At 38.8% G+C, this 13807-nt stretch overlaps 1 protein-coding gene across 1 annotated transcript in view; it reads right to left on the bottom strand.

The window, feature by feature from the left end:
* The window catches only part of LOC308397609 (uncharacterized protein), a gene marked incomplete at its 3' end in the record, with an annotated part of 10647 nt that extends 1781 nt beyond the window's left edge, over positions 1-8866 (bottom strand). The window contains exons 1-7 of the mRNA XM_080883581.1: positions 8752-8866; positions 8477-8542; positions 7362-7493; positions 6834-7022; positions 5065-5259; positions 2591-2701; positions 6-77 (exon numbers count right to left, since the gene is read on the bottom strand). Coding sequence (XP_080739707.1) covers positions 6-77; positions 2591-2701; positions 5065-5259; positions 6834-7022; positions 7362-7493; positions 8477-8542; positions 8752-8784 — 798 coding nt within the window. The 5' untranslated portion in view covers positions 8785-8866. The remainder of the gene's footprint in view (positions 1-5; positions 78-2590; positions 2702-5064; positions 5260-6833; positions 7023-7361; positions 7494-8476; positions 8543-8751) is intronic.
* Positions 8867-13807: the final 4941 nt, after the last annotated feature.

The following is a 13807-nucleotide window of genomic DNA, read 5'->3' as shown; positions in this document are numbered from 1 at the left end:
CCTACTGTCTGCTGGCTTTCTTTCTTCTCCTCAGCTTCTTTCTCCACTTTGCGCTGATCACCAGGTCTCTCCTTATCCTGCAAAAACACAAGACAAAAAACACAAAATATCAGAGGAATCTTTTCTGTAAAGTAGATACTAGCTATGAGACAAATTATAAATAAATTAGGCTATACTGAGTGAAAACACTTGTAGTGTATCTATTAAACTTTGCTGAATTGACATCAAAGTGAACAGTGTGATCAGTAATCCAACCGGCATTTAAATGATTGGTTATATGACTTTTTAAGTTAGAAGTAGAAACTAGTTATGATCTTGGTTGCTTAGTCTGCAGTTTCACGATAACATCAGTAGTGCTAGTGTCTTGATGCATACTGATGTCATCCAGGTAAGTAAATCCCAAAAGTTGATTTTGTTATCTGGATGTTTTCAGTTTGAGAAACGTTTCGTCATCATCCAGGTGACGTCTTCAGTCTTCAATCTTATAAACAGGACATTTGCATAATGACTGAAACCAGCCCACTGAAGGAACAATGGGCTGGGAGGTCAGTTCCTTAATCATTAATATGCAAATTCTCATGACCATTGATCAACAACCACTGATCAAAGCCCAGATCACACCAAGAAGGTCCTGAGTAAAGGTGGTTGTCCCAGCTGGAAATGTTCTTTGCCTAAAGAAAGCTCCAGCCGATCCAGGAAAGAAGGAGAAGCGCAGCCTAATGCTGGGCTCACACTGTGCGATTTTTGGCCCATTTTGAGCCGATTTTTCAGTCGTGCGACCGTTTTGGGGATCGGCCCGAGTTTGGCCTTAATCGTGTGTCGTGTTTCGTATACACGGGGTAACGAGAAGCGATTAACACCTCACGACCAGCTCCCGATCATCAATCGTTTGGTCGTAAGAAAATCAAACCTGTCTGAAATCCTGAAAAGTCGGAGCAGCACGGCAGCGCAGCGTGTGATCTGGACACAAGCGATGGAGGCACGACTTGTAGAACTTTGGCTCATCCGAGCATTTTCGATGTGGCCTCACAAAATTATCACGACCACAACAACCGTGAAAATAGTTGGATGGACTTTGCTGCTCAATCACAGCTGCCTGATCAATGTTTTTCATTAGCAAAGTTGATGTTGGTGTCTGTGTGAGTGAAAGACAGAGAGGGAGAGACAGATTTTGTGTTTTAAGCTTCATGTTATGGACGCACAGTGTGAGACCTACGAACTTCTCACCCCTGCGAGTCAATCGTACAGTTTGAGCAGGAGCTGAATAACGTAACTGATAAAAATCACAATCACAGCTTAAGCGAAAAACAGCAGTGATCCCGTACTAGAGCAGGGCAATGTGACCAAAAATATTTATCACAACATACATTTGAAAATTTATGATAACGATATAACTGACGATATAATTGACACGAGACAAAATACTTTACAACTCCACAACTTTATTAGTGCAAAAAATCCCATCAATGTATTTTCACTTAAACAAGCAGCTGTTTTTTGCATTAAAGTTATATAAAAATGTAACAGTGCAAATGCAAATTCCTCGCTGACAGTTTAACCAAAAGGCGTTTCCAGTGGAAACTGGCCGACATATCCTCAGCATAACCATGTATAATGTCCACAACACTTAAAAAGAGGTTATACACACACAATACGGTAACATTATGTTGAAGCGCAGTACGTTCTGAACCAGAACCAGTTCTGGTTCATCCGTTTCATTCAACGATCCGCTCTCGCCCTTCTCATTCCCCGCCGCCGCCATGTGCGTATGAAAACAAAGGCACTGCGCATGCGTGTTTTACCCATATTCTATCGTGATATTTCATTTTCTTATTGTTGCCCAACATTATACCGCTATTACCGTGAACAGTATGATATGGCCCAGCACTACCCCGTACGTGTCAGAAGTATCACAATAGTTGAGACGTATTTTTTTCTAAACACAGAGTCTCACGCTGCGCCAAAAATTGGTCCACTCCAACGCTGTGCCAGGAGGATTGGCAGGATTTATACATCGGGGAAACCAAACAACCTCTGGCTAAGCAGATGGTACAACACAGCAGAGCCACCTCGTCAGGCCAGGACTCTGCAGTCTGTTTACACCTACAGGCCAGTGGACACTCTTTCAATGATGAGGATGTAACATCCTGGACAGGGAGGAACGCTGGTTTGAGGGCGGAGTCAAGGAGGCCATTTACGTGAAAAGGGAAAGACCATCTCTGAATCGAGGAGGGGCCTAAGGGTACATCTGTCACCATTCCCCAACTCTCTGTGAATGGGACTCATGGCCATTGATCAGTGGTCATTAGAATTTGCATAATTAAGATTAAGGAACTGCCCTCCCAGCCCATTGTTCCTTCAGTGGGCTGGTTTCAGTCATTATGCAAATGTGCTGTTTATAAGATTGAAACCTGCAGTCAGCTGAGACTGAAGACGTCACCTGATGATGACGAAACGTTTCTCAAACTGAAAACATCCAGATGAACAGAATCAACTTTTTAGGCTTTTATAAACCTCTTGAAGGCTCTAATGTTTTGATCACTCACCCATGAATCACTATTTAGATTCTTGACCACAAATGGAGACTCACTCTGGAGTAGTTCTGATCATCTTTCCCTGCAGACCTCCTCTCTGCTCCTCGTTCTCCTTGGTTCTCCCTACTTCTCCGCCTGCTTGTTAAATTGGACCTCCAGTTGCTGGCCTACAGGAGAACAACACAACACCTTTTTTTCTTTATGGGGCATAAAGACACCTATCAATGAAATTAAAAACACAAAAGAGAGCAGAACAAACAAAACAACCCAAAAACATCATTTTGAATAGTTAAAACAGAAAGACTGCGCCTCCACTTCATATCAATGATGAGAAAAGCTTTTAGACCACATCAAAGAGGTGAGATTCTGCCCTCATCAGACAGCAGGGAGGATCAGAAGTGAGCTACATCTAATTAAAAGAGTCCTTTAATAAAGAAATGTATTTTGTTTTTTATTATTTTAGTTTAACTGCTTTCATATTCGTGCAGTGGTTCAGTTATTTTTTAAAAATGCACACAATGTTGGTCCATAAATCTAAATGATTTTTTGTTACTATTGTTTCTCTACTGCTTTGAAAAGTCCTGAACACTTTCTTTCATCCTGAACATAGATTACATATAAAAGGTAGACATCACAGCTTCGGTGACTAGCTTGATTAGCATGTTATATCCACCTATACTGCACAGGTGCAGATAACTGCCGATCAGAGCTAAACAACGTACAAAAATAATACCAGAATTTCACTAAACTCAAGCAGAGACAGCGAGAGCCAACCTCAAGTTATCTTTAAGGGAACTGCAATGTTGAGCTGACTGAGACTGCCGCTTCGCTACAACAAAACATTTTTTCTCAAGTGTTCATATCCATATCAAAGACAGGAGCTACTGTATAATTGTAGGGTCTTTATAATATAAAGCACTTTGATTTGGTGCTATAAAGTTGACTTCAACTGAAGTAATAACCCTCTGTAAAACAACTGAGTAGCAGCACAAACAGCTGAAAAACCACCTGAGGTGGTATTAACTAGAGATGGCACGATACCACTTTTTTTATGTCCGATACCGATATCATAAATTTGGATATAAATCTGATATAGTGTGTTTTTTAATTAAAACTGTTTTTTTAATATCTTGTTTCATTTTGTATAAGTTCAAATTCAAGTTAAAAAAAAAACCAAACAAACACTAAAGCTATTCTGTTACACCTGTATGTAAAAAACACACTGCACCCAAAATATTTCATAGTTCAGCAAAACTGATCAATCTAATAAACTTAAACCTGCTCCAGCCTCCCTATTCTGGTATTTTAAAGAGTAAGCAATCTAATTAATAGGGTTGCAAACTCCCAGCAAAAAAAAGAAAAAAAAAAGGAACCACCCCCCCACGCTACACCTCATGATGCTTAATCGACGTAATCAACTTTAATTTGATGCAGTGTGAAAAAAAATGCACAGAAATCAATTATTTTTCCACAATAATTAAATAGATTCAACATCTTTCTTCAACAGAACTGCAGACTGCACAGATGGTACCTTCCCAAAGGAAGAAGTACTATAGCTTACTAGGGTATATATATTAGACTTAACAGTTAGTATATACAGTAATGGACTTCTATACATTTTACATCAAATTAAAACTTTGGGTGTAAGATTCAGATAATTATTTATTAAAAGCTCGACATTTTAAATGAGAATAAGAAAGAAAAGTATGTCTTTGTGCCCCCTTTTCCCTGTTCATGCCCTCTCGGCCCCCCTGGCTAAACTTTGCTAGATCCGCCCCTGCACAGTTACCAGCCGTCAGCTGTAGAAAAAGATCCTCGAGTAGAAAGTAATATTAAATACATTCTAACAACAGCTTATCAAGCTTAAACGTGCTGCTGTTGTTCAGCCGCTGGTTTCCTCTTTCTGCTGCAAAGTGGGACAAAAACAAAGAAGAGACGGACTCGCGACAGAAAAGCCGATCAGCTGATCATTGATCAGGGAGGGGGGGGCAGTCGCTCCATATATCGGTTGTTAAGCTTAACGCTGGAATGCTTTACAAACATTCAGAGATGAACTTACACACTTGCTTAACTTCTCTCTGGGATAACTTTGTCGGAGATGAAATGCCAGGTTGGTAGCGAAGCTCCAAATGCTCAACCAGACAACAGGTCTCGCACGCCACAGCCGCTCTATCACGTGACCACACTGCTCCGACGTGCTACGGTTATGAGCAGAGTTATGCCATGTCGCAAGTTTTGTGAGGTGCTCTTGTGATATTTAATGGATCGGATTACATTTTTTATTTCTCTCCGATATCCGATCCAGTAATTTAGGTCAGTATCGGACCGATACCGACACGTAATATCGGATTGGTCCATCTCTAGTATTAACCTGTGATCTGGACCAGGAAAGGTTCTTAGACAAACAAATTTCCCACGTGTGGGACTAATAAAGGTTATCTTATCTTATCTAGACTGTCTCACTTGTCAATACTGTCTAGACTCTTTATAGACATTTCCCCATCACTCAGAGCCTGGTGTGGGTCTCTACCTTGATTGTGGCGGCTCTGCTGGGTCCATAGAGCTCATCGGGACTCAGCAGGCAGTTAACATCTTGCTCCTCCTCATTGTTGTAGTCATCAAAGCGAATGCGGCAGCGCTGACCTTTTACCCACAGAACCACAGCAGGATAAAACAAACCATCCTCTGAATACACCGCCCGACATTGAGAACCAGGCTTCCAGTCCTGAAACACATATAACCAGTTACTGAATACAAATTTACATTTTCAGGGCGATCGTGGCTCAAGAGTTGGGAGTTCGCCTTGTAATCGGAAGGTTGCCGGTTCGAGCCCTGGCTTGGACAGTTTCGGTGTTTGTGTCCTTGGGCAAGACACTTCCCCCGTTGCCTACTGGTGGTGGTCAGAGGGCCCGGTGGCGCCAGTGTCCGGCAGCCTCGCCTCTGTCAGTGCGCCCCAGGGTGGCTGTGGCTACAATGTAGCTGCCATCACCAGTGTGTGAATGACTGAATGTAGTGTAAAGCGCTTTGGGGTCCTTAGGGACTAGTAAAGCGCTATACAAATACAGGCCGTTTACCATTAAAAAATGATGTACTTTGATGTATATTGTGATTCCAACTGGTTTTCTGTATTCAATCAAGTGGATACAAAAAACTACTTTTATTAAGCTAAATTTACACCAGCACTACTCTAAAAAACTCGCAGATTTAACGCTGTTCATGAAGCAAAAAAAAAAAAAAAAAAAGTGTTTTAGGTTATGGTACTTAAAGCATGTATACCACCATCCTGCCTAAATGGCATCACTAGATTGGCTGATTGTCTGTAGTCGATAGTTTATGTTAGCTACCTAGTCACAGAACCAATAAGTCAACGGAAAACAAGGAAACTAAAAAGCAGTTTATGGTCACTCTTGTGTTGGTCCTGACTGCAGCAATACATTTTATGTTTCAGGAAAAACAGAAGGAAAACAAGGAAAACTGTCCACTTTCACTCTTAAGCAGTAAGTGGCTCTTTATTGTTACTTGCAAAGCTGGTGTTTGCAGAGAACTAATAAATTACAGATGTCTTGAGGACTGTGAGGAGAGGGTGCTTGAATTAGATGCTCTGTTGGTTTGCCAAGCCAACAACGTGAGGTTGATGCTGAACCCTAAATTTGATTCCTCATTGGGTTGGGTGCACAGAGTGTTTGACACAATCAGCTGACATAACAGATGTCCCCAAGACACGATGAGTATCACTTTATGCAATAATAATATTTCCCACCCATTACACTGGGTTATTGTGACCATAGGACGACGGAAGGAACAGTCAATAGTGAGGAACCACTTACTGCTTAATATTTTTAATATTTATTATTATTACTATTATCATCATCACAACAACAGCAACAGATACTGACAATATTTGATGAAGTATTTAAGGAAAGTTAACACACAAACTATGATGAATCATTCTTCACTCTGAATGTGTTGCTTAACAAAACTGAATTAAGACATTTTTTCCGATTGATCTTTTGACTACATACCACAGCCAAGCAGAGCTTCCTCAGCTGTTACCATGTGCCTTTAGTTGTTCTTCTCAAATAACTAATAAGCAGGTATCGAAAGAATTTTTAAACGATGATTTTAAAAATACTGACAACTGCCAGTGATACCCCTCAACAAGACTTTCAGAAAACTCACTCTGACATAGAGATCAAGGTCAATACCCCATCAGCTTTTTACAGCTGAGGAGTCAAGAACAACCACTGACTTGCACTTTAACCCATTAAATATTGCCATAATATGTTAAAGTGCATTAACCTGAGCATGTGAGTTCTCCATTTGTGGTGTAGCATTAGGACTCTTAAGCGCACTCAGTTCCATGTCCTCCTCATTGCCATAGCCAGTGAAATGAACTCTGCAGTTGTTGCCATCCACAGACACCACAGTTGCTGGATACTCCTTCCCATCTACAGACCACACTGCCCGACACTGAGCTCCCACGACCCACTGTGAGACATAACAGGGGTTTTTTTGCACAACATATTATTTATTGAAATCACCAAAATAGCAATAGGTGTGTTTACTTAATTTTTTATTTTAATTGGTCAGGGAGTAGTTTGTTAGTTGATCCTGCATCAAGTTATGAAAAGACAGAACAAATTCTGAGACAGTAATTTAAGTGACAAAATTATAAGCTCACAAACTTGTAGTTCTCTCAACTTCTCTGCAGTTCTTGATCTCTGTCTGCAGAGTGCAGCAAAGTCCCACGTATCTGCTCCGAAGCTCTGGGCTACACTTAAAAACTGCTTCTGCAGATTAGCCCTCACCTGTCTGTGAGGTCATTACCTTTGACTCAGGATCAGCAGAGTCAGCTGAAGATGGACAGGCCTTCTGTCCGTCATTCTGTCCAGCCCCATGTTCTGGCTCCTCTCTGCTGTCTGCATCCTCTGAGGCTTCAAGCCCTGTCAAAGTCACATCCTGTGTATACACACACACACACACACACACACCTTATCCAAAATTTGTACAATTTTTACTATGACATGGAAGCCACAGTATTATAAAAGCTGGAAAAAGACCATTTTACCGCATTCTAGTCACCTTCATAAAGCAGTTATCCACTGGTTATGGTGGAAATGTCTATTTATTTACAATTTAAAGCACAAAGCATTTAACTTTTGGCTCAGATACTCAGATTCTGTTTTCCTTTGTGCCATTTCTTTGGAAAGTAACATCCTTAAAAACAGAAATGCCTGTTACGCTGAACAAATGTCTTCTTTTAATTTGGACGCTCCCTTTAGGGGTCACCACAGCAGATTATCTGCCTCCATCTCACTCTATCCCCAATATCCCGCTGTGTGTGTCCTCCTTCACTACGTCAGTCAATCTTCTCTGAGGTTTTGCTATTTTCCTCCATCCTGGTAGCTCCATATTCAACATCCTTTGTCCAAAATATTCACTATCCCAGCTCTACACATTTCCAAACCATATCAGCCAATCTTCTCTAACTTTGACTCAAAACTGCTCAACCTGAGTTGGGTCTTCATCTCTGCCACATCTCTCTTTTTTCCCTCAATAAAATATACTGTAAAAACATAACCAAGTTGAAGAACAAATCTTTCAGTTAAACTGACAGAAACTGCAGAGGTAACCCAGAAATTTACAGTAAAAAAATTATCACATTTATTATTATGCATTGCATACCCTTAACTTTGAATATAATTTAATGGGTGGTCTTTGCAGTTTGGTGCAGCTTTGTGTTAAAAAAACAAACAAAAAATGTGATTTTTTCCCTGTATTAGGATATCTTTGGGAATAAATGTGCAATTATAGATTCTGTACGGTGACAGGGGAGTTTCACTGGTCTGGCCCGCTTAAGATTAAAGTGTGCTGTATGTGACCCACAATGTGAAATGAAGGCCACTTGTGGAATAATGTAGATATTTAACTTTCAAACCCACTTGGGATATTTCCAGGGCATCCCTGAAAACTTCTGCCAGAGAACTTTGGTCTTTCACGGACTCCTCCTGAGGACAGAAAACTGTTAGCTACTCCAGCACACAGGCTAAACTAAGCACATTATAAAATATCTTCAACCCTTCAGGCCCTCGGTTTGGTGTGTAGCTAGCTAGCTGCCTTTGAGGTTTGTTGTACTGTTATTAGTCGCCGTCTGGCTGTTTTGTTCATTAAAATAGCAAATACACATAATACACAAATAAATAATATAAACACGTACCAGACAGACTCCGTTTTCGGCCAGTTCAGTCATGGCTGTAAATAGTTACAGATACAACCATTTCACAAACCTTCAAAAAACGCGCCAGCACCTGCGTTAACGAAACAGCTTCCGGTCCTGCATTGCAAAATAAATGTGGGACCGGAAATAAATCTTTTAATAAAGAAGCTGGAAAAATCTAAGAACACATTTTTCGTTTGTTTGTTTTTTTTTTTGCTTGTTTGTTTTTTTTTAACGTCACGAACTTCTACATAAATCAGTTTTTTTAATTATAAAGTACATTACTTTCATTGTTTCCCTCATATCATAAGATAAGATAAGATAAAACTTTATTAATCCCTCGGGTGGGCTCCTCTGGGAAATTCGGTTTCCAAAAACACAGCACCGACAGAAGTTACAGAGTTACAGAGTTATATATATATACACGAAGGGGATAAATAGAATAAATAGGAATGAAAATAAATAAAAATACAAGTGAATTGCACATTTCAAGTATGGAGTCTATTGCACCGTTGACTATTAACAAAAGTATTGCACAAAAGGTATTGCACAGTGAGGTGAAGAGGCACTACAGCTTAGTTGTTCCCCCCTCCTTTGTCCTCCTGTTTCCCCTCCCTCTCCCCTCCAGAGAGGAGTTAAACAGTCTGATGGCGTGTGGGACAAAGGAGTTTTTAAGTCTGTTAGTTCTTGTCTTGGGGAGAAGCAACCTGTCACTGAACAGACTCTTCTGGTTGTTAATGGCCGTGTGCAGAGGATGCCTGGCATTGTTCATAATGTCCAGCAGTTTTTTTAGTGTCCTTTTCTCTGCCACCTTAGTGGCATATCATCCCCATGCTGCGCCAGGGCATATTGGGAGCTCATCTCTGATCTTTATCATTCAGCTTATTGATTGATTGATTGATTGGTAATTTATTTCAACATGTGAACAATATACAAGTACATTTAGAAAAGAAATGAGAGAAAAAAAATACTATACAAATTACATACAAAAAAACATTCTGATTAATTTACATGTTGAAAGGGAGTGGGAAGAAGTATACACTTATTTAATCCCACCCCTGTCCCATAAATTATCAGTGAATATTTAGTCAGCTTCCTTACTGATATAATTTGTAATAAAAATAGTGAACAGATTTCTGATATACTATATACTATAATATCACATCATGAATTTTTTGTTTGTTTGTTTTTAAATAGAGACATTCACTTAATTTAAATATTTTCCTTTTCTTTATAGATCGAGAAGATCATATTTTTATAACTCTTTTTGAACAGTTTTATGTTTGGACATTGCTTTAATTCCATATTCAGTTTGTTCCATAGTTTCACTCCTTGAACAGAAACACAAAAGCCTTTTCTTGTAGTACGTACCTTCATTGTTTTGAAGTTACAAAAACCCCTTAAATTATAACTTCCTTCTTTCAAAAAAAACATACTCTGAATATTACCTGGCAGTTCTTTATTTTTTGCTTTGAATAGAATTTGTGCTGTTTGGAATTTCACTATATCGTCAATTTTCAATATTTCAGACTGCAAAAATAGTGAGTTTGTATGTTCCCTATAACCTGCATTGTGGATGATTCGAATTGCTTTCTTTTGAAGAGTAAAAAGTGAATGTAATGTGGTTTTATAGTTATTGCCCCAGACCTCTGCACAATAGCTTAAGTATGGTGAAACCAGTGAACAGTAGAGAATATGAAGTGATGTTCTGTCGAATACCTGTTTTGCCTTGTTTAGTACTGCAATGCTTCGTGATACTTTGGAATGAATATATCTTACGTGAGCTCTCCAGTTAAGTTTTTCATCTATTATTACCCCCAGAAATTTATTTTCACTGACTCTTTCAATATCAACACCATTTATTTGAATCTTTGCATTTGTATTTAAACTACTATTTCCAAATAACATAAGTTTAGATTTATTCAAATTTAATGATAATTTGTTTTTATCAAGCCAGAACTTCACTTTACTTATTTCATTAGTCATATCCTCCAATAAATTCTGCAGATCATCACCAGAGCAAAAAATGTTTGTATCGTCAGCAAAGAGAACCATTTTTAATACTTTGGACACTTTACAGATGTCGTTAATGTACAAGTTGAAGAATTTTGGACCCAAAACTGACCCTTGGGGTACACCACAAGCAATGTCCATACATAAGGAGCAACCACCATTTATTTTCACAAACTGCTTTCTGTCACTTAAATAACTCCGGACCCAATCTAAAACTACCCCTCTGACACCATAACGTTCCAGTTTTCTTATTAATATATCATGATCTATAGTGTCAAATGCCTTTGTCAAGTCTATGAATAACCCAGCCACATATTGCTTTTTGTCTATGGAATTTGTGATGTATTCTATTGAATCTAATAGTGCCGATGATGTTGATCTGCTTGATCTGAATCCGTACTGACTCTCAGTGAGTAGTTTATGTTTATCTATAAATTTTTCCAGTCGGTTTTTAAACAGTTTTTCAAGAACTTTTGAGAATTGAGGTAGTAAAGAGACAGGCCTGTAGTTTGTGAAATGGTGTTTGTTCCCAGATTTGTATAGAGGTATAACTTTTGCTATTTTCATTCTGTCTGGAAATCGACCAGTTTGAAATGATAAATTACAGATGTATGTAAATGGTTTTATAATAGCCTCAATGACTCTTTTAACCACTATCATATCAATATCATTACAATCCAAAGATTTGTGATTTTTACATTTTTTGACAATTTCAAGAACTTCATTTTCATCAACGGCTGTGAGAAACATAGAATATGGATTTCTGTCAATCAGTGTATCGGGTTTTTCCTGTGCTTTCCCAGGATGAGTGATTGTTCTTGCTAAATTTGGTCCAGCAGTTACAAAGAATTCATTGAGACTATTTGCCACAACATCCATATTGTATTCTTCATGGTCATTACAAATGAAATACTTGGGATAGTTCTTTTGTCCAGTCCCACATTTTATAACACTGTTCAGGATTTCCCATAATCTTTTATTATTATTTCTATTTATATCTAATTGCTTCTTATAGTATTCCTTTTTACTAAATCTAAGTATATTAGTTAACCTATTTTTATATCTTTTGTATCTGATTTCAGCATCTTTAGTTCTCGTTCTTAAGAACTCTCTGTATAGAGCATTTTTCTTTATACATGCATTTTGCAGACCTTTTGTTATCCATGGACAGTCCATATATTTCTGTTTCCTACTATATTGCTTTATTGGACAGTTGGTATTGTAGAGTAATGTAAATATTCTAAGGAATTCATTATAAGCACTATTAACGTCCTGTTCCTGATATACTTCACCCCAGTTTTCCTTCAATAAATCTTTTTTAAATGCATTCATTCTTTCTTCTGTTCTTACTCGTCTGTACTCTTTTTTACTGTCCATTTTATTGATCTTGTAATTCCTATCATAGATTGTAAAAATTGGAAGATGGTCACTTATGTCGTTAATCAGGAGTCCACTTACAGTCTTATTTTCAATGTCATTTGCAAAAATGTTGTCTATGAGAGTTGCACAATGTGATGTAATCCTGGTAGGTCTAGTAATTTTAGGGAATAGATTCATACAGTGCATTGTGTTTATAAATTCCTCAGTGGTTTTATGTTTATTTGGGTTTAGCAAATCAATATTGAAGTCTCCACAAATGAAAACTTTTTTGCGAGCTATTTCAATAAATGTTTCTTCTATCCAGTCTTTAAATGTCTCAATACTACTATTGTCAAATGCTTAGAAACTAAATGAGCAAATGTGCAATAAAACCTGAAGAGATTAATTTTTTACAGAAACATCGTTAACTACAACCCCACAAATCTGATAAATTACAAAAAAAAGGGAAAAAAAAGAAAACGAATCACCTTTGTTCACTCATATGTCTACACCAGGATGAAATTCCAGTAGCTGCTGGTACAAAACTGTCAAAGCCTTTTCACATTTTTTTCTTTAAACTGAGGATCTTGCCACTCTTCAATTCTAGATCCTCTGAACTGACGCGATTAGCTTTGTAAACGTAACTATGGTCTTGGAGGTGCTGCAGACAAACCCACATTGTGCACGCGGAGATCACGTTTGATTATTAGTTTGTTTTTTTCGTTTTAACTGCTTTTTCTGCCCCATGTTCACAGGTGGTCCGCCTACGTCTGATTTTTGCTACCTTTGCAGAAGCTAATCATCAGAAGAAGACTGCACGCGTATTTCCTCGTTTTTGCCTTTGTTTACAAGACCTGTGCTGGCAAATGGTATGGGGACAGTAATTAATTTCAGTTCACTTTAATAGGTAATTGCACTACCGAGCATCAGGATGAAAGTAGAAACGTTATAGATTCACACGATTTGAGAGTTGTGTGTTCACAACTTGTGCAGGAATGCGGGAGTGAACCAGGAAAAGAAACAATCGCTCTCACCGGGGGCTAAATCTAAAGCACGGTCCCTTCTCAACAGTTTTTGACCAATCAGATAGACGCGCTTTCTCTTTTATAAATAAAAAGAGAGTGTGTGTAAAATAAAGAAGATGCCTATCAGAGAGTGCCATCTCTGCAATGACTCGTAATTACGCATTGACAGGATGTTCCGGTCCCATTTTACACCGATTCTTAGACCAAGTTACTGACCTGACCTCTATTTCCGTTTTTTCCCCGCATATTTAGCACCAGCGGCAGAAAACTGTGGAAGTTTTCTTTTTACAAACCCATCTTCTTAAGTCATGGTCTTGCAGTCTTGACTTTAGCACGTGAAGAAAGCTCCGGTACACACACACACACACACACACACACATCGAGACGGGTTTATCGTTTTCCTTCTACACCGCCCGGCTAGCTCAGTCGGTAGAGCATGAGACTCTTAATCTCAGGGTCGTGGGTTCGAGCCCCACGTTGGGCGATTCCTGTTTTCTTGGAGCAAGCAACTTCCTCACGTGTGAAGTCTTTGCACGCATCCAAGAGTTAACTCAACCCACTACAACTTCCAAGCTAGGTTCAAGGTTCTTTATTTGTCACATGCGTAGTTATACAAGTATAACACACAGTGAAATAGCCTGACACGCTCCTCGACATGT

This window comes from Rhamphochromis sp. 'chilingali', assembly GCF_963969265.1.
Source record: "Rhamphochromis sp. 'chilingali' genome assembly, chromosome: 5".
NCBI lineage: Eukaryota > Metazoa > Chordata > Actinopteri > Cichliformes > Cichlidae > Rhamphochromis > Rhamphochromis sp. 'chilingali'.
Note: the sequence above shows the minus strand (reverse complement) of the source record. Positions and strands in the feature narration are given on the sequence as shown.